At 44.8% G+C, this 21,017-nt stretch overlaps 2 protein-coding genes across 3 annotated transcripts in view; both read right to left on the bottom strand.

Moving 5' to 3' along the window:
* Positions 1-428: 428 nt before the first annotated feature.
* Positions 429-14,862, bottom strand: RNF4 (ring finger protein 4). Its single transcript, XM_072336277.1, has 8 exons — positions 14,729-14,862; positions 10,099-10,266; positions 9,486-9,606; positions 8,496-8,575; positions 7,177-7,186; positions 5,725-5,890; positions 3,370-3,418; positions 429-2,981 (listed from the first exon to the last, which is right to left on the bottom strand). The coding sequence occupies exons 2-8, from the start codon at positions 10,105-10,107 to the stop codon at positions 2,832-2,834; spliced, it is 585 nt and encodes a 194-aa protein (XP_072192378.1). The 5' UTR covers positions 10,108-10,266; positions 14,729-14,862; the 3' UTR covers positions 429-2,831.
* A 1,867-nt stretch (positions 14,863-16,729) lies between these two features.
* Positions 16,730-21,017, bottom strand: part of CFAP99 (cilia and flagella associated protein 99) — a 46,423-nt gene continuing 42,135 nt past the window's right edge. For both annotated transcript variants that reach the window (XM_072335485.1, XM_072335486.1), the window contains exons 15-16: positions 19,649-19,811; positions 16,730-17,231 (exon numbers count right to left, since the gene is read on the bottom strand). In XM_072335485.1, the coding sequence (XP_072191586.1) occupies positions 17,064-17,231; positions 19,649-19,811 (331 nt within the window). In that variant the 3' untranslated portion in view covers positions 16,730-17,063. The remainder of the gene's footprint in view (positions 17,232-19,648; positions 19,812-21,017) is intronic.

Raw genomic sequence — 21,017 nt, 5'->3', positions numbered from 1 at the left:
TTCAGAATAACAACCAGGCCCATCCAAACACATTGGCTTTCAGACCAATGGAATAGACAGGCCTACAAGCAGCCCTCTGGTGCAGCGCATTTGTACAGGGATGTGATGTAAGCCAACATCTCCACAAAGGGCTCACACGGACACAACAGGTAGCCTGACCAGAAATGCCATTTCCCCTCTCCTTACAGGGCAGGAGCTTCATTGAGAAAGAATAAGGAAGGCAAAGCAGAGGGCTGAGGAAAAGCCACAAGGCAACGGCATCTTTCTGCCTTGTTTGCAGCACAAATGAGCGGCTGCTCCCTGCCGCCCTCCCAGCGTGTTGCACACAGCCACGGTGCTCACAAACAGCACCAGCAGCTCCGCCAACACACAGCAGCCCTTCGGAACGCTTGGAATCGTCAACAGCCACGACAAGGAAGAACTCCTCATTGAGCAAATTCCTTTTTATTTCCACCTGTTGAAAGAGCTGTTTGCTTACCAGCAGAGTCCAACATAGATGTGACATACAGACATGAATACAATTAAATACAGGAGAAATTGAACTATATACAACGAGACATACATTTACAGAATGGAAAAAGTCTTTATATTATAATCTATCGGCTCTTGCCAACGTGAAACATCACCGGAACGCAAATATATCGGGGTTTCCTTTTCCTTTGTAACTAAAGAAGGAAAATGCAAGTTGGCATTTGCCCACATACTGAGAACTTCTTCAGAAGCACAGATCTGGGGCACTTCTCAGGCTGCACAAAAGCTAAAAAAAAACCCTTCTCGTTAAATATTTCGTTGTTTGGGTATCTAGGTTCCAATCAGGGCTACTGAAGCACAGACTGTTCAGTGGTATTTACACGGAGGGAGTTGTGCAAAGTCACGTCAGGCTACAGCTTGTCACTATGGCAGCCACGTGGATGCGATGCAGCCTCACCCGGAGGTGATCCATTAAATCCCCTCGTTACCAGCAGCAGCCACCCAGCAAAAACTGCCCTCAAGTTCTTCCCCCTTCACGGCCTTTAAATATTTTCACAGTTTAATGTTGGGCTGCTTCTCTTCATATTTTAAGTCACCTTTAGGACTGTCCCAGCATTTCAACTTGTTTGGAGCAGAACTTCCAGCCCTCGCTGTGCTACCCTATAAGGCTGCTGTGTTCCTTCACTTATGGGTCCATGTTGCCATCGGGGCACACAGGAAGGAGAGATGCGTAACCTCCTGGTAGTTACAGTATTGCCACAGTGCAGGACCTGCATTGTGCTGGTAACAGAACCAAAGCCAAGCTTCCCCAAAACACGCAGGAAGGTATTGCTGTTCTTTGGGATGCTTTATTACACCCAGTAATGCCCCTCAACATCCTAAAAAGAAACGTGGCTCTTGGGATGCAATCTTCAATCGAGAACTTGAGATGGCTAATTAAAAGAGCTGCTTTAATTAAAGGCTTCCTACCGATCCCTAGGACAAGTCAGCAAAGAAGCATCAGAGCCACTGCTAACCGAGTGCATCCTTCAGCCACATGTTGCCCAGAGCCCAGAATACTACTTCTAAGGTTTTCCATAATCAACTATTAGGGCACCTGACAGTCTCCTTTGGGGTTTATTTTACATACCAAACTTCAGCCTTCACAGATGCAGCTGCAGCACACGTGGACCACACCACACTGATTTTAATGCTCTCGGTTATGATCCTGTTTGCATCAGCTCATCTGGAATCCCACATCAGCCTGCAGATTTCCTCTGGTTTAAGGTAGATGTTTTTAACTCTGTTCTGGAACAACAAAAAAAATGTGACCAGACAACAGTGCCTAAACCTGTGCCCTCACCTGTGCCTTCCTGCCTCGTTCAAACACAGAGCTCCCCCCAGGACAGGCTCCTGATGTCTCTCAGCATCACGCCCACAACGAAGGATGCACGGCCTTTAGAGCAGAGATTAATAAAGTTCTTTGTCCCTCTCAATTCACAGCGTTACAATTATTTAAATGTTAATCTTATGCATCAGGCTAAAACCAGTCAGGTGTGTCAGGACAGCAACTGAAGAGAGCAATGAAGTGAGCGCACTGAATTGGAAGCATTGCATTGGGTACACTCCATTCAGTAAGAAGATCTACCTGGGTAGTTTGGTATTCAGCTGACGAGAGCAAAGCATACATACAATTTGCTTCTCATTCATCACTAGCAAACCTAGAGGACACTACCTGCTCCGCAGCCACAGAGCTCCATAGAATTGCAGTAAACCCAGCATCTCATCATGCTGGAAACCAAAGGCGTTGTGGTTCACACACAGGGATTCTCGGCGGTGTTCTCACGGTGCACATGCTGCTAATGGGGCCACACATCTCAGATCTCACGGAGTCCACAACAACATCTACACCTTCAAGCTGTCTGCTTAAAAAACCACCTGACTGCTGGTTAACAGCAGGTTAATTGACTGCGTTGCCCCCAGATGACAATTCAGTTAATGATGGAACCATCCATTGTTACAGAACTTATTCTACTTGGGCAAAGGCGATTTAGCAGAAAGAAATACACAATGAGCATCTGTTAGGAGAAAAATAAAAGCGCGATGGAACGGCAAACTGTTCATCTGTACTTTGGGAGGTAACTATCCCGTATCTGTACACAATGGTGGGAAGAATCTCAAGAAGAAATAACAAAATATTCAGACCCCTCTTATTCACGCATTAAAAAAGTAGAAGGAAAGTTATTTCCTTGAGTTATTCTCAAAAAATCAGTTTTATTTGGACGTGTGCACAACCTGTTGCTCCTCAAATCTTCAGAGCATCGAAAACGTGACATTTTTCCCCAAAATCCAGTTGAATCTGTCCTGAGAAACGTAAGTACTCATATATAAATCGGATGGTATTGTCTATGAGTGAGTTTTTTCCTACAGGTTGGGCAGGAGTTGGCGTTCCTAAGGGAGTCGCGGAGGCACTGACTACAGAAGACGTGGCCACACTTGGTTGACACAATAAGGCGTCCACTCTGCACAATCTGGAAGAAAAGAAACCACAGCAGGTGTTTCACAGAGCTGCAGGGCTTGGAAGGGATCCCCACTGATCACCGAGTCCAACCCCCTGCTAAAGCAGGATCCCTACAGCAGGCAAACATGGAATTCAGCTCTGCTGGTCTACTGGCACCAAACACCACTTTGGTGCCCACAGGCAGTACATCACTGCTGTAATAACAAACCTCTCAGTGTCTTCTCATCACTTATTTTTCCCCCTGCCTACGCTACTACCTAGTTTTACCTTAGAACCCAAGCCTGCACTTCAAGCTAGCTACCTGTACCATCCCCACCCATCCCAAAGGAGTTGTGCAGTTCACCCTCTTCCCCATTCTCCCTCCAACAAGAAAGAGAAATGACAACGTGGATCCTTACCTCCGAGTAGCCATCCATGCAAATTGGACAGCTAACAGTACCAGAAGGCCTTGTGGTAAAGGGAATAAAACAAAACATACATCCATCAATTTCATGGTACACTGAGAGTTACTGAAACATAAAATGTCACATCATCATCTGACCGCGTTGACAAGCCATGACATTTCATCTGAAGTTCCCTGCATAGCTTTAATTACATCAATTTATTGCATTCAATAAGCAGGTTGGGTCTCTGTCACCAAAGGGAAGCAGCTTCTTGGTTTTCATTCGTCCTTCAGCACACCATGCAGCACACATACAGCAATGCTCAGCTTCAAGACATTGTATCAGTTCTGTTACTAAAGGACAGCTACGTGGTTTTGTAACCATTCATTCCAGAAATGAAAGAGGCTGATAAATTAACACATCCCATATTCCAATTAAGTGATGTCCCAACCCAGCAACATACATGTACCCTTCCGACCCCTGCAGTTCTGTAATCCTGCCATCTCCCGTATTAAGCAACAGTTTATATAATTCATTAATAACAACAAGGATAAAAAGCCTGAGATACCCTTCATCCCATAATCGTTAATTCAAGCAGCAAGTAATGCTGAAGTCCATCCCTAGTTTCACATACATAATTGAATTCCATTAATTTCTCCATTTTTTACTACTCAAATTCTTTAAGCAGAGGCTATAATACCAACTCAATAATTAATTACAGCTGATGATAACCTTCACATGAGCAAGACTAACTCAGCTCTGTACTCTGCCACAGAGCCATTTATGGTGCAAAACTATAACCTCACCTTCACGTCAATGATAGAAATTATATCACTGAGTTGTCTTAGCATTGTCTACACAGAGCAGGAAGGCCCAGCTCTAACAGAGAAGTATGAGCATCTAAACAATTACCTTTTTACATTAACCAAAAATAGGCCCAAAGTAACGAGTTTGCAAATTCAATGAGAAAGAGCACTGCTTTCATATGCTACAAGCAACTTCACATCGCACATTTAATAGCCTGAAAACCAATGTTCCTGTATCCAAGTTCTCTTCCATACTGCCCTCTAGTAAACTAAAAGGCTCACAGCCCGCCGAGGTAAGATCAGCGTGATGAGCTGCTTCCCAAAACATGCTCAGAGAGGCTGTTATGGAGTCCACCTTAAAATGCCTCCGAGTTTTAGAAGTAAGAAGTTACTGCCACCATCCAGACATTTGTGAGTTTGGTTTTTTAAATCACAGTGCATGTCTTAACTCATAGGACTGCTGGGCTGCACAGCTGGATCTGAGTTGAAGGTACCCAAAAAAAGGATTAACAACATCTGAGCTTTAAGGTCACATATAAATGCCTGCAGACATTGGGATGCAAAGAAGGTGAGTTAGCACATCCCCATTATTACACTGACTTCTCTTTGTCAGTGTGATAGACCACTTAAAATTCAAAACAAAATCCCCCACCACTGCTCTTCAGCTTGGAAATTATCAGCCATCTTGCTGACTTCTCCTTCACTCCCTGGTAACCACAGCAGGCAGATCAGCTGTGCTGTAAATGCCATTCACTTGGCTCAGATCCAGTACCTCATGCCATAAGGTCAGCCAGGGATACTCTATTCAGAGTTGCAAGATTGTCAGAGAGATAAGAACAGCCGTCCCTCCTCAGTAACTGCTCTCAGTCAGTTGAGAAGCTCGACTCTATTTTAAGTATGCAGTAAGTGCTTAGGAAATATATATAATGCAAAGAAAAATAGATTTATTTTCTTTAGTTTATTATCCATTGCACTTCAGTTGCAGTTTGGTTTAGTCTATTTCCTTGTCAGAGACAGTCACTTAATGATAATACAGCCTGAACAGTACGGCCTAAGCACACAGCACTACTGCCAACAAAAGCCAACGTTACAGCCCTTAGTAGAAATCTCTTTTTTTTCCCCCCCAAAGCATATTTTCAAATATATTTATACCACGTTTCTCTTGTGACCATGTGACAAGGAAGCTGATTTCATTCATAGTTTAGTAGATTACGGTACCAGATCATCTACACCAATGGAAAAGAATTCCACATCTTAACAGCACTGCCAGAGCTTGGCACAAGAGGCAGACGCAGTGCATCATGAGCTACAGACTGCCACTAATCCTCCTTCCTTGCCACACTTCTTTAGCTTATAGATTGCAAGTAAAATTGTACACCCACCTTGCGTTGGCTTTTTAGTCAAGAAGTGCAAACAGTATCATTTTGTCACTATGTGAAATGTCATGCTGAACTAATCTGAAGTGGAAACTAAGTTATGATTTCAAAGATAAGCCAGACCATAATGATCCTGCATGCACAGAACAGCAAAACTCAATGTTTGTTAGGCCATAAGGCATACATACCTGGAGCTTGCAGTTTCATCCTCCAGTGGTCCCAGCTCTCGAGACGCTTTATTTGTTACATACACATCATTATCTCTTGTTTCATCTTCATCATCGCTACTAAGCACACAGCTGTCTGACTGCCGCTGGCCTCTTAGCCTGAGATTTCTCCTCCGTTGTTGATTCTCTGTAATTTATTAAGTTAGATGTACCATAAAATACATACAGAGAATTCTACAACACTTTTACTACCTTGAAGAATTAAAAAACAAATAAACAAACAACAACCATTGATTGTTTAAAATAAATAAAGGAAGGTAGAGAAGACTCAAGTTTCTGAGGAGCGCAGGGAGGTGGCAGAGCAAAAAGGTTCGGTAACAGTGAGCACTTTGTTCAGACCTGTATAAAGCTTGAGATTAGAAGGGAGCACCATCCCCCACAATTACCTAAACTGCTTAGAGCACTGATATCATTGCCAGCAGCCAGTTGCTGCTTCAGGGGATTACTGACCATATGGACAAACACACACACGCCTCGGGACATTCTTCTGGTAACAAAGTCAAGTCATTTTTCACAAGTGACAGAAGAGGCACCTAAGTGGCACATTTAAATGAGGTAGTTGCTTTCGTTTCTCACTCATACAAGAACAGAAAAAAATTACTGAGCTCACAAAACCCAGAGGTTATAGAACCGCTGTTTGCTTTTCCACCATCAGAAACTGCACGCAAGAATTATTTCTTTGCAGCTCCATCATTAACACCAATGCTGGAGCCCTAATTATGATTTCATAAATAGCCCAAACATTTAGAAGTCCTTGTATGATTACTGAGTTATAATCTCTATTGCATGTGGGGCTTTTGTTTTGTTGCTTTTTTCACTTCCTTTAGAGCCCCCAATGGATTACATCCTAGGTAAGCAGCTAACAACTTCTTAACACACCTTGGGTACTGTAATCAGAATAAGGTCTGAAAGGTACAAAGGATTAGTTTTGTTATACCTTGTCTATAATTCCAGTTACACTTGAGGCAGAAAACACCCAACTGATCGGTGCTACATTTGAGGAGTGTCAGACTACATAATGAAAGTAGCACAACCTTTGATATCTTTCTACGTCATTTCCTTCAGTGCAACACATGCTAATTAGGCCTTTGAACACAGTCTTACTCAAAGCAGATATTCCACTGCTACAAACGCTGACCCAAGCGACTGATGACTTCATGCTTATGGAACTTCTGCACTGGAGAAGAAAAATGTATTCTAAGAACATCCAGTGGGTTTTATTTCAGATACTTCACATCAGCTTTCACAGAGACTCTGAAATACAGATTGAATCCATTCCCTGAGGTGCTGGCCAGGTACTACAGCACTGCTCTTTGTTTTTCCCTGAAAGCAGTTTCAATCCATGCTGCTCATGTTTGTGGGAAAGGAAAAGTTCAGGACAATTCCTTGATTGCTTGTAAAATGGAAACTCACCTTCAACGATCTTCAACGATGAACCAACACACACAGCATGGGAGGGAAAAGAAAAATAAAGTTACATTGTAGTATGCACTGAAGTTTTATGTACAAGCAGCTGAATAGCTATAAATCAACAACAAGGCAAGGTAATGCCTACAACAAAGGTAAGAATTTCAGGATACCACAATGTCATCTTGATTAACAAAATGTTAAAATAGTTTCAGAGCAATGACTCATTTATTAAGCGATTACTTTGGGTTTTGCCTTCACTGCTGCTAAGGGAAGGACATGGAGGCAGCTTAAGAACTATCTTAATCTCCTCTCTGCTCCCCAGTTTCAGTACCCCAACTTGATTGAGGCTGGAGGCAGCTTTATCTCTTTCTCCCCCCAGAGCAGAGGTTCAGGTGTGATATCCATGAACGCCTCAAATCACACTAACTGCTGAAAAATAAACAGAAAACCAACCTGCTGTTACATTCAGTGGAACCAAAGCCAGGGCAATGCAAACCATGTTATAAGGATTGCAGCATTCCCCTTGTACAGGCTCAGCAACAAACCCTGTTATTCCCACTGCTTGTTTTTGGTTCTGCAGGGCAGTAGTGGCATCCCAAAACCAGCATTATTAACTACGCTGCAGACTGGATCAAATACTGCTCAAGCTTTAATAACAACAGTAACAAAAAAGTGAATTTTCAAAGACTTGCTAGAAGTTTAACCAGCTCCTAGTGCTCAGGCAACTTGTAGATGCCTGAACACTTCCTATTTGTCACGCTGAAGACTTACTGCTACTTCTTTGATTTTCTGTTTAAATCATCAGCCTTTTCCCTTGGAATATTCAACACAGCTTCAGCTTTAAATGGCATTTACTTACATGACCCATGATGGGTAACATAACCCCAAGACTGGGAGCAACAAGCTACTTTAGACTGTGCTCATCACCTGCAGGTGGTAGTCACAGATGCAGATACATTAATAGGTCCATCTGGGATTGGATGTGAGCTCTGAAATGCTACATAAGAGCCACACTTTAACCCTTTAACATAGGCTACTTACTGAGATGCCAGAAGACAAACTTAGCAGCTTGTCTTCTGACAAACTAAGGCTCTGGTAAGCTATGAGCCAAGGCCCAGTCTTGTACAGACTAAGTTTACTTCTGCAGGGAGTGTATCCACTTGCTTATACTGCACAGATCTCCTAATGCAGGTCAGTACACATTTCAAAGGAATGCACATACTGAAAAGCCAACTTTGAACTCATCCTTAGACTCTATCAGCAGCAAGCACAACCCAGAACTCATTTGACTACAGCATTTAGATAAGCATGTCACTACTTACCACAATAGAATCATTGTGAGTTAGATCAACTACTACGGGCTCAGAAGATTCACATGTGAGATCTACTACTTCTTCACCGGCTTAAAAACATAATGTTAGAACACAAATCAGAGATCATAGGAGTAAAGTTACCCATCGGTGTATAACAGGCTGAGGTATCATGCAACACTGCCCCATCCCTCTTCTCTTTGGTAACATATTCAACTTTTCATTCATGCTTTGCTGTCATCACTCTATATACAGTATTAACAGCTTCTGCAAGTTGCAGTGCACGACTAACTGACCTCATGTACTTTCTGATATATCAGTAGCTTGTAAGAGGTACACAGCAACACATTCATCTAATATAGGAGAATGTTTATCACACTTTAAAACATGAATCAAACAGGATATAAGAGTCTTTTCCAGTCCTGTAAATGTCCCAGTATCACATCTCATCTAACTTTCAAAAGCCAAATACAGAGCAAAACCAGAAGCAGCCATTTATTTACCTGGAGACCAACAGTTACTTCTAACCCTTTCTTAAAATTTCAGAAGACGGTTTAATTATCTATTTAAAAGGTTAAAGAGGCTTTTTAGGTTCTGGTCCTTTAGTGAAACACACTGGGTCAGAGCTCCTCCCCTCAAGGGACTGATCACAATTTAAAATATCTTTTAAAAACTTGCAACTTTCCCCATTTAGTTTGCTGTTATCTGAAGTGGCAGCTGCAGTAACCCCGAGTGCATCAGACCAGATAACTGGATGCGTGAGCAACACATGAGTACCTTTCTTACCTAATTCACCTATCTATGGAAGTGAAAGCATTGCACCCCAATAACAATCTTAGCTGTCGGTAGGCTTGTTCATTGCTTCCATACTATGCCCTTTCTTAAACAAGTAGCTTTCCACTCCCCTTCAAAGGGCCTTGGATCTGGCAAAAAACATATTACGTGGATTCCCAGCACTCCAGGAGCAGCCTGTTTTCTTACAAAGTTAAAAAGAAAGCTTACCACTTTCTTCCAGTTCTATTGGCTCTCCTTCTGAAGCCATCTCTGTGGTAGAAGCTATCAGTCTGCTTCGTTTCTGAGCTTGCCTAGAGTTAGCTGATCCTCCACGGCGCTTTCTTGGAGTCTAAGAGAGAAGAAAGCCTTAGCACGTTATCTAGGAGTAATACTAATGCAGCCCCCACTTTTGCAACATCAAGGTAAACCAAACACACCACTAGGAGTCTGTAGCACAAATATAACAGCGGTATGGGTGACTCCTATCTGAACTGATCTCATCAAGGAGCAGACATTGTGCCAGGTTTCCCACAAGCTGAGTCACAAAGGAAAAAGCCACACCGCATTCTGAAGGTCTACATGCAAAGATGAGCTCACAATTACATCAGGTGTTAGCTTCCAGCCAATCACTGCCATCAGCCTGGCCTAAAGTTTTCACTCATGCTCCAAGTATTTCTGAAACGCTGCTAGCACCTACAGATAAGAAACTTTTACATATCAAAGAACATGAAGTTAAATGGCAAATTAGTGCTGCAGCGTATTTAAAGCTGTTACCAAGATTTACACAAATATGATAATACATTTTAAGAATCACTTTTGCATTGATCAGTAAAATACTTACTGTACTCATGGTGTTTCTTGATCTAGAGTTACAGAAAAAATAAGAGGCACAAATACCATAAAATTAAACGCGAGGAAGCTACAATTTTCAATTCCTGATATTTCTTTAGGCAGTACACTGTTAAAAAGTCCAGATTTCTCAGTATCTTAGAATGACGTCCTTCCAAACCTATAAGAAAAGAAGAGAGAAGATTACCTATCTGTAATTCTTGTTCTCTCAAACACACCCGAACTTAAGGATGCCGTTTCTGAGCCATGAGCTTCTGACCAGAGCTGGAATGGAAGTCCCACAAGTTTAGTATCAGAGCTACAGACCACTAGAGCAGGGTTTGATGCCTCACTTAAGCTCACTTGTTTCCTTGCTAAACACCAGAGTAAATCAGTTTAACAGCAAACCAGAAAGGTACTAAGGAGTCCCAATTAGGCTTTATCTGAAAAAACAACCTATTATTTGAAGGTAATGTTTATGTGGGGGCAGAAATAACCAGGAGTCATGTTGTAAGAAGCCATCCTTAAAGAACAAAAATTACAGATAAGCAGACCTCTTTTCTCCAAACCACACCAGACTAAAACGTGGGAGTTCAGCAGCTTGAAATGAACCTAAGGCAAGTGGAGAACAGAAATGGCTGTGTAGAAAGGCTCCAAGAAACACTACTCCATCACAATAGCAGGGGTCGTGCCCTGCTCAGCAGGCAGCCAGCTGCTGGATGACCCGGACCCGCTGTCCCTGCAGGGCTGAGCTCACTGCTCTCTGCTCACAGCTCTGGCTACGAAAGGTGCCAACCGTGGCTCATTGAACAGGCCCACATCTGCACAACTGCAACCCAGTGAGTTCCTAGCACTTCTGGATACAAACATGGGCACACACCTGAGCACTGCTAAACCAGCTCTGACTCTCACACACTTCACCAGCTGTACTCAAAGCAGGAAGCACAAAAGATGCTCCCTGCACACAGAACTCACCCACACACCCTTCTCAGTTCCATACCACTCTGTATCCAGGTGCAGTGCATGCACCTCATCCTACTGCTTACAGGTTGAGATTTCACCTCCAGTGAATGAAACCTTTCCACCACCTCTCAGCATCACCAAGGCTTGGGAAGACCCTGTTTTACTAAAGCAGATGCTTTGCTCTATGATCACAATCTTCAGGTGCTGTACAACTTCCCTGCTCTGCATGACCATTACTTACAGGTTTTATTGTGGAGCTTTTAGAGGCAAGAGGGGGGTGAAGCAAGGAAGGCAAGCAACACAAGGGATGAAGGATGTCAATAAAGAGCATGTCCTGGCACTGCTGTGTTCCTTCAAACTGCAGCCTCTCAAAGACAAGATACCAGCTTCATCTGCCAGCTACTGAAACACTGGCAACGTGTGCTGTTCCCTGCGCAGCAGGAAGGTAACAGGGCTGAGCAACAGATGAGGCACATTAACTCACTGTGCCACTCTTTGTATGCCAGCTTAACCCAGAAAGCCAAGCTACACCTTCCTCAGCTCCCCTCTGATACAGAGATGGAATAAAAAGAACAAAATGCTAGGGAATACTGACGTGTGTATCTGAGGATCACAAGGAATTAACCTTCATACAAGCTTTAAAATTACCAACAGCTGGAACTGTTTTCATTGGAGTCTCTTAAGGCAATCTGATATATCTATGCTTAATACAGAACCTACACAAAGCCCCAATGCTCCTGCCCCACTCTAGTCTGCAATAGGCTTAAATCTGAACTTCTCTGGGAGCATCTTTCAAGAAGAAAGCTGAGCACGGATATCCACGGGGAGCCCACTGCTGTAAAAACCCAGAGAGGGAAAATCCACCAGCATCCACAGGAGTCACTAATGAGGGAAACCAGACTGCTGGAACTTGTTACAACTGTGGAAAACATCTCCTGACCTGGCAATGTTTGTCTTGTAAGAGCAAACCTCTCCTGTGTGGCTGCAGATTTCTACAGTAGGTTCTTGGCTTACTCAGGAAGCTTCTCCCAATGGTAACTATCCATACCGCAAGGAGGAGGAAAAATGAAGCCAAGCTTACTTGCTTTGGTACAACACAGATCAAGTTTCCATTACATAAGAACAGAATTAACAGCTGCAAATCCTGCTCATTTAGGCACCTGTTCGCTGATTAGCACCTAAAGGCTTTCAAAGCCCCAGGACCACTCACAGGCTCAGACAGCCATATCAACACATAAGGGCTGCGAGATCCCCCTCTAACACACACTGCTCAACTCAGCACCTAATAGCACAAGCAGGCACTGGGGGGTACAACCCCAAAGCAGAAGCATCCAAAGCTCCAGCTGCAGCCATTAACAAAGTCATCTATTACATCTGTAGCATAATCAGTTCCAGATTATAGAATGAGGATTTTCATTTATTTTTTTTAAACAATGAGGATATTTTTATAAAAATGAAGTTCAAGATGCTTTTTGAATGCAATAATTTTGCAGATCAACTTAGCGAGCTCATAAATGCTTCCAACAGGCAGAGGACTTGTCTTGCATCACTGCAGGATGATGTATTCCTGGAACAAACTGCTCTCCCTTTCTCACTCCACATGCAGCTACTGTTCTGTCATTCACCTCTCCCAGTTCTGAAGTGTTGCTGTCCTCACAGTGAAGCCCAAGGCTTATTCTAGCCAACCTACAGGCATTTTTGGTACTACAGCCACTGGGGACGGGTAGACACTGGAGAAAAACAAAGGAAAAGCCATCTAAATAAAGGATGTGAATAGCACGAGTAGAGTAACATTGCACCTTGTATATTTATGGCTTAAGTCTCCCATTAATATTTTCTTTATAAAATAAATTAATATCTCCACCGAGTTCAAGCTGACCTCATTTAATGTTCAATTACATTCCTACAAACTGCATTCTCTGTACGGTATGAACCACAAGCTTTTCTTGCACGACTCTGAGAACAAAGTGCTGACCTCTCTCATGCTCTGAATGATTTGGAGCAATTCAGCTTAAGCAAGCAACAGATAATTTCACTGTGTCTGACTAACACAAACAAGACTTCATAAACATTCTAAACATTACAAACAGGTATAAGGCAGTAAAGCAGCGTTTGTGGACAGCAGCCATGTCAGACCTGGTACGTGCAAGTCACAAGTATTGTGAAAATACATCGAGCCCATAGAAAAAAAGCAAGTTCTGTGGTTCTCCCTGCAGTGGTGCTCAGGCCCGGCCCAGAGGCACAACCTGGCGACGGAGAGCTCCCCTTCCCACCAGGCAGCAAAAAGAACCTCCTTCCCTGGATCTTATCTAAATCTTTATTCTTCCAGCTTGAAACCACTTCCCCTTGCCCTGTCACCACAGACCCCACTAAGGAGTCTGCCCCCCTTCTTTCCTGTAGCTCGCCTTTAAAAGCTAAAAAGCTTCTATCAAGTCATCTCAGAGCCTACTCTTCTCCAGGCTGAGCAGCCCCAGCTCTCAACCTGTTCTCATGGGGGAGGTGTTCCATCCCCTGGATCACTTTTGTGACCCTCCTCTGGATGTGCTCCAACAGCTCCATGTCTCTCCTGTACTGAGGACTCCACATCTGGACACAGCACTGCAGGTGAGGCCTCACCAACACAGAGCAGAGGGGCAGATCACCTCCCTCTCCCTGCTGGCCACGCTACTTTTGATGTGGCCCAAGATAGAGCTGGCTTTCCATGCTGTGAGGACACACTGCTGACTCACGTCCAGCTCTCCATCCGCCGTTACCCCCAGGTCCTTTTCGGCAGGGTGGTGTTCCAAAAGCCGCCTGGACATTCTGCTCCGGCAGAGCTGGGCCAAAGGTCCCTGCAAACCTCAGCTGCGTGTCTCAGGTGTCTTCAGAGACAGCGCTGGTTTTCCTCCGGATGCAATACACCAACTTCACCAACAGCAGCCACCCAATGCGTTCCATTTCCCCACGCTCGGCCTCGCGGTGCCGTGCCGCAGGAGCTCGGCATGAGGTGCTGCGGTGCCAGAACAAGCGAAGCCCTCCGGCCCGGCTGCACCCCGGGCACCGCACAGGCATTCAGCAGCAGGCCATAAAGGCACAGCCACGGAAACGCAGCCAGAGCTGCCATTTGGCCGCCTGACCTACTTTGTAAACGCCAACAAAACCCGACGAGGACGGCTCAGAAGACAAGCTCTCCGCGGCTCCCGGCGCAGGGTTTCTCATAGGAAGGCCGCAGCTCGCTTTCACGAAGGCCTAGACACACGGACGGACGCGGTTCCCCCCCGCCCGGCTCGGGACGCGGGCAGCAGCAGCCCCGCAGCGCTGTGTCACGCCGCAGGGCGCAGGCCGGCCCGAAGCCCCGCTCCCATCCCCGGGCCGCAGGAGCCGCAGGCAGCACTCGGGAAGGCCGGGCCCGAGGCCCCGCGCTCGGCTCGGAGGGACCGGAGTTCGCGGCCGCCGCGAGAAGCTCCCGAGCCGCGGACAGGCCGCGCCGCCCCCCGCCCGGTGAAGGGGTCGCGGCCGCCTCCAGCCCCCAGAGAACGGCAACGCCCGGCCGGCCGCGGCTCCGCGCCCCGAGCACAGAGACCCGCTCCTCGTACCCCCGGGGAAGCGCGGCCCCCGCCCGGCCTTCACCTGCCCCCCCTCGCTCCTCAGCCGGGCGTCGCTCCCAGCTCAGCGGCGCAGCCCCGACCCGCCGCGCTCACCTTCCGCCGCCGGACCGGCAACGGCGTAGCGCGGCGCTCGCCCCCGCCCTTCCGCCATTGGCTGCAGCGCCGCTCGGCGTTGCGGGGAATGGCGGCCGCGCACGTCAGCGGGGGGGCGGGGATCCCGCCTGGCCCCGCCCCGCTTCCGGCCCCGCGCGCCGCTGGGAGCTGCGGTTCGCACAGCCGTACTGCGCCTGCGTGAGCGCTCATGGCACGGCCGGGTCTGTGAGCCGGGCAGTTACATGGAAACAGAGCGCGCTGTGAGCCACGTGACTCCGCAGTGTGCGATTAGAAGAGCTCTCTTGGTGAACCAGGCTGTCACTGAGCCCACACTGGGAGAAATCCCCCATAGACTATTTAAGAACCATTTGTCCGCTCATCTTCTCTTCAAAGACACAAATAAATGGATCATGAATTATTCACACCCCCGTGTTTACAAGCTGACTCCCCATTATCTGTGTGCAAACCAGCCCGGCCTTGGGTTATCTGTGCCACTGGGGCAGCACGGTGAGTGCAGCTGCATGGCTTCAAAGCTCACCCAGCTCTGACAGCATTACAGCTGGTTTTGTAATTGAAAGCTAACGAGTCCTTTGCCAGCATTGGATCACGTTAGGTCTCAGTATAGCATGCTGGAATGAGCTGTATTGTATTTAGTGCTCTGGTGGCCGTAGGCAGAGTGGCTTCTGCCTCCAACGTGAAGTCATCTGTGTTTTTTATGAGGAACTGTGGTGTTTTTAGTGTTACCTCATATATTCTCTTGCAAGATCTGCCATCATCACAAAATCAGCGGGCAATGGGCACAAGGAGAATACTGGAATGTTTCCCCAAAGGCTCAAAATGTCCTACATTCCTCAAAGCATCGATCCTGAGAATGAATTTGTGCCTCAGTCCTCAAGTAACAAGAGCACTTCCAATGGTAAAGAATCCACAGCTGGATTACTGACATCCCTCTGCCCTTTCATTTGGAAGCTGGGAACACATGGAGAAGGAAATAGCTATAAGTCAGCTTGAGTACAGTTCAGTAAGGATTCTGAAGGGGGGAAGGAGCATGCGGTGTAACAGATTGCTTAGATTTCCCTATCGTGTTCTGGAATATGACACAACAAAATACTGACCATCCACAAAGGAAGATTAGCTCCCTGCCACACAGTGTTTGTTGTTTGGAGCTTTTACACGTCCCTGCCAGATACAATGTCATAGTTGCCTCTTTGTAGTTCTGCTGCTATCGTTCTTCTTTTCACTCTCCTAGCTTAGGAGATAAGCTCCCTATCTCTTCCTACTGAGAATGAGTCCTGCATTGCTTTTGTGCACCACCACAGTGCTTACAATGAATGAAAGGCGCAGCACATTTTATCAGCTTGCAGACTGTGGAAATGATCTTTGCAGCTAGATGGCAACAAAAGAATTCCACCAGACTTCCTTCAGTAAGAAGTGAGATGTGTCATGTTGTGAGAGCAGTAAAAGCAGCTGCCTGACTCTAACGTCAGTGGCATTTTCCTTCAATTTAAATATTTGCAATAGCCTTAATTAAACACTTAGTAACTGGCATCACGTTAAAATAGAAATACATTACGTAGTCTTACTGCTCTGCAGATTCTAATTCAGATTTATCTCCTCCTTGGCTGTGTGCCTGGAATAAGTCTCGTGATTTAAGGGCTGTTTTACACAGTATAGAAATTGTCATAGAGGGCAAATTATCTTCTAGGTGAGTAACAGAATTCTGACTTTTCTGGAAGCAGCTTGCTAAAGAGCAACGCTATGTCCTTCCACTGCTTAAAGACTGAGCAGACTGCAAATAGAGGGATGGTCTCTGGGGTTGCTGAATGCAGCCTGTAGGCTATCGTGTCATCCCAACCTTCCAAATGATTTCCTTGATAAAACCAGTGTTGAAACTGGTGATCTTGTTACACACAGTTACTGTCATGTAAGAAGATGTGTTAGGATCCCGGGCCAAACACGCCTGCTGAAAAAATGCTGATGTAAACAAGTACTGCTTTTTTTCCTCCCCCATTTTTATTCTTTAGGAAAATGAACACAGCAACCCATGGCACAGTGCACAGTGACAGCAGTAATATGGACCTCAGCATTCTTGCCCAGACACTGGCCATCTCGGTTTCTTTCAGCTTTTCATTCTATTAGGAAGAAAATGTAACATTACAGCTACAAAATTAAAATTGCATTATAAAAAATTAACACATTTCCATTCTACCATGTCTGAATGACCCAAATTTTGCTACTAAAATGGTACAGGTGAAATAAAGATTAAAATTCAACCTTGTAGTACACAGTTGCTCTGGGAGGTTTCCAGCAGGCCTGGGTTTGTTCCAAGTGTACTTTATTTTACTTCAGAGCGCAGAATACAGGATGTGGCTCCGCTTTTTGCTGCCTCGTACGCAGCCATTTTCTCGGCTGTTTCTCTGGCCATGAAGCCGTATTGAAGAGACTTGAATCGCCTTTCCCGACTCTCTTCCAGTTCTTTCCAACGGTTCCACTGCAAGGAGTCCTGTAGAGATGACACGCAGAGGATCAGACTGCTGAGAATAGGATGGTTTTGTTTAGAGGATATACTGAACTTTTATTGGACAATTTGGCTGGCAACACAGCTAGCACGACTGGGAAACACCATCAGTTTGGGCATGATGAATGGAAAGGAACTCAATTGGGTTGCTCAGTTTATGATGAAGTACGCAGCTGCAACACTACATTGAATGTGAGGTCGATAGCAAACTATTGGGATGGCTCGTTCCCATGCCACTACCTCGTGTTCTTTCTCTGCAATCAAGTTATCCTTGAAGCCACAAATAAACAGAATCTATCACACTCTGCTGTCAGCTGATTTACAAGCTAGTTCACAAGGGAGTATTCCCAGAAAAAGCTCAGAAACAACAGAAAACAGCTACTTCTTCATCTGATTTTTCACCGAAAATGGTAATTTTCTTTTTTTCTTTTAATTAATGGTAGTTAATCGTAGGGGTTGGAAAGGACCTCTAGAGATCATCAAGCACAATCCCCCTGCAAAGCAGGCTGCACAGGTAGGCATTCAGGGGGGTCTTGAATATCTCCAGAGGAGGAGACTCCACAGCCCCCCTGGGCAGGCTGTTCCAGTGCTCCATCACCCTCACTGTAAAGAAGTTCCTTTGCATATCGGTGCAGAACACGCCATGCTCTAGTTTATGGCCATTTTGCTTTGTTGTGTCCCCACAGACTGCTGAAAATATCTTAGTTTTCCCAATTGCAATATAAATTCTGTTTTATTCAGAACTTTAATAGCGATTTATGAACAAATGTTACCTTCACTTAAACCAGCACAAACCCATTGGGCCTCAAGGGCTGTCCCTAAAGTAACTGAAGCCACAGTCTGGACTTGGGGCTGTTGTATACTGGGTTAGTCTCACTCTTTTTCTACGTACTGAAGAATCTAAAAGGTAGCAGTACAAACTGAATGCCAGATAACTATTGCACTGTAATTAAACACTTTTTCCTATAGCTTTACTAACACCATTTACAGCACTATGCAGTTCAACTAGAATAAAGGTGCTGCTGGGCATATCTGACAAACGCTGAGCTACTTCCCTGTAATAACATTTGGGCAGGGTCATGCAGGGTTGGACAGCACTGACGGGAGACACACCAAAACATCTACGTAATTCAGAGTAACCTTAAGGTTCTCCTGTTGTTTTCTTTCCTTTTTTACAGATGTCTTAACAACTGAGCAGGCCCTACACAAAGATACTGTGACATCTTAGGAGGGGAACTGTGTAAAGCTTTGCTAAAAAACAATAATAAACTGCAAAATCTAACTTCCAAACAAGCAAACAAGCCTTGTTTTGTTGTTTCTTTCCCCACTTTTATGCAACACAGGAGCACTCATACAGACCCACATCAGTAGTAAAAAGTCTGAGTTTGTAATTTGTTTACTTTATAAAAGTCTCACATTTGTAATTATATGGCTGCTTGCCTTTGAAGTCTGCATTTATTGCCTCTGCTTTATACTGGACCCCATTCAGCAAAGTGATTAAGCATATGTTCAAAGCCTCAGTTCAGAAAGCCATCCCAGCTTAGGAAATGCTTTCTTCAAATACGTCTTCAGTATTCTCTTTGCTAAAAAGGAACAGACCTAGCGCTCTGCGTAAGCATGCACTTATACAAGCAGTGGCTTGAAATGGGGATACTGAGGACTGCAAACGTTGGTACTCTGAAAGATTGCACTATTTCAGTTTGTAAAATATGTGCATTTGAAAAATATAATTTTCCCCTTCACTGAATTCAGCTTCGTCTGTTCCACAGAACAAGTAAAAAGTTATTATTTTAGTGGATTGGGAGATGTAGTTCTAATTTCTTACTGGGCTGGTACAGCTTTTAAAACATGACCCCATCACGACTGTTCACTGCAATGGCAGGGGTGGCAGTAGCGGCAGTTCTCACCACTTGCTTTCAGATGCTTGCCAAGGAAACACAACCACTGTTACCAGCATTAAGCCTACAGCCTATCGATGCTTTCATTTGATGTTGTTGGATCATGTAGAGGAAAGGTTAGGTATCATTTCCTTATAAAGGGAATGATAAGCTGAAACCTGCCTTGGGTGCGGGAGGGGGTGAGCATCCCAGTTTGATGTAGCGGGATGTGCCTGTTAGGAGGGTGAGACAGAGTTAGGGACAGGGGTCAGATGCTGTTTCAGTGTGTGGTGACATAAGCAGAAAGGTGGGTATTGTGTGGATGGACCCCAGTCTGTGGCAGCCAAACATAAGGCAAGGAGGTGAGGTCAAGGCCATGGTGAGGAGACTGTGCCTATGCAGGAAGAGGGGACTTGCTACTGTCCCTCTAGTACGGCTTCTGCCACCCTTGCCAGTGCTGGCTGTACAGCAAAACTCTCAACAGAAAGTCTACTGCAGAGCTCTTTTCCTTATGTACTCCCAGACCTTTCTTGATGCAGTGCTGGCTTTCCGGGGGGTAATCTTTAAGAGTCCTGTTTGCTTTTTACGCTCCATTGCTTTCTCTGCAATTTTTCTCTGCAGTTCTAAAATGCGTTCATCTTTCATTTGCCTTTCACCAGACTGGGACTTCCTTTTCTTTTCTTCTTGCCTGCAAAATGAAAAAGAAGCCATGAGAATGTGAAGTAATATCAACCTATGCAATAAATCCATTTGATTATATATTACTTGGATGACAAAGAATTTGCTTTTGCTTCTGGGAACCAGGTTGGCTGAAAACAGGTTTAAATCACATGGCTCAATAGATGTGGTATTCACAGCTTGCTTCTTGTTTAAAGAACAGTATTACTAAACAGTACAGAATCATTTCTTCCCATAGGATTCCATGATGACAATATCTGACGATATTTCAAGCCTGACATGACATTCTTTAGCAAAAAAACCATGCAAAACTTGTGTTAACACTGCAGCTTTTTGCATGTGGAGTTTTCTTAACATGGTCTTCAGTATTCATCTCAGTTGCTGTATTCTTTGACAAATGCAAGATATTTGTTTCTGCATAATCTGAATGTCCAAATTCAGAATCTATGGGGTGGTGATGTATTAAAATTAGAGGTTTTAGGAGAGGATAAATTGATAGTACCATGTGTAGCATATGTGTAAGGCATAGGAGAATGGTTATGGGATAGTCTTTTATTTATTTATATTTTTTCCTTTCTATTATAGCAACTTTTTTTGTCTTTTGGAGTTTACATTTTTGTCTGGTTTTGCTTGCTTTCCTTCAGCTGGTGCAATGTACTCACAATTTCTTTTTCATGTAATTTGCATCACCTGACACTGTGACTTACTTTACATCCAACTTTACATCCAGTGTTCCCTCAACATTACCCCTGAACTTGTCTGGGTACTATCATGCTGCAGTGCTACGTCATGACCAGTTGTGATTCTCTGTTCGGACTCTGAGGAGAGTCTGAAGGAGCTGGGAATGTTCAGCATGGAGAAGAGGAGGCTCAGAGGAGACCTTATTGCTCTCCATATCTTCCTGAAGGGAGGTTGTAGTGAGCTGGGGGTCGGCCTCTTTTCTCGTGTCCTTAGTGATAGGACTAGAGGGAATGGTTTCAAGCTATGGCAGGGGAGATTCAAGCTGGACATTAGGAAGTATTACTTCTCAGAAAGGGTGGTCAGACACTGGAATGCACTGCCCAGGGAGGTGGTGGAGTCACCGACCCTGGGGGTGTTCAAGGAAAGACTGGATGTTGTGCTGAGGGACATGGTTTAGTGGGAGCTATTGGTAATATTGGTAATTGAATGGTTGGACTGGATGATCTTTTAGGTCTTTTCCAACCTTCATGGTTCT

Source organism: Excalfactoria chinensis, chromosome 4 (genome assembly GCF_039878825.1).
Source record: "Excalfactoria chinensis isolate bCotChi1 chromosome 4, bCotChi1.hap2, whole genome shotgun sequence".
Classification (NCBI taxonomy): Eukaryota; Metazoa; Chordata; class Aves; order Galliformes; family Phasianidae; genus Excalfactoria; species Excalfactoria chinensis.
Note: the sequence above shows the minus strand (reverse complement) of the source record. Positions and strands in the feature narration are given on the sequence as shown.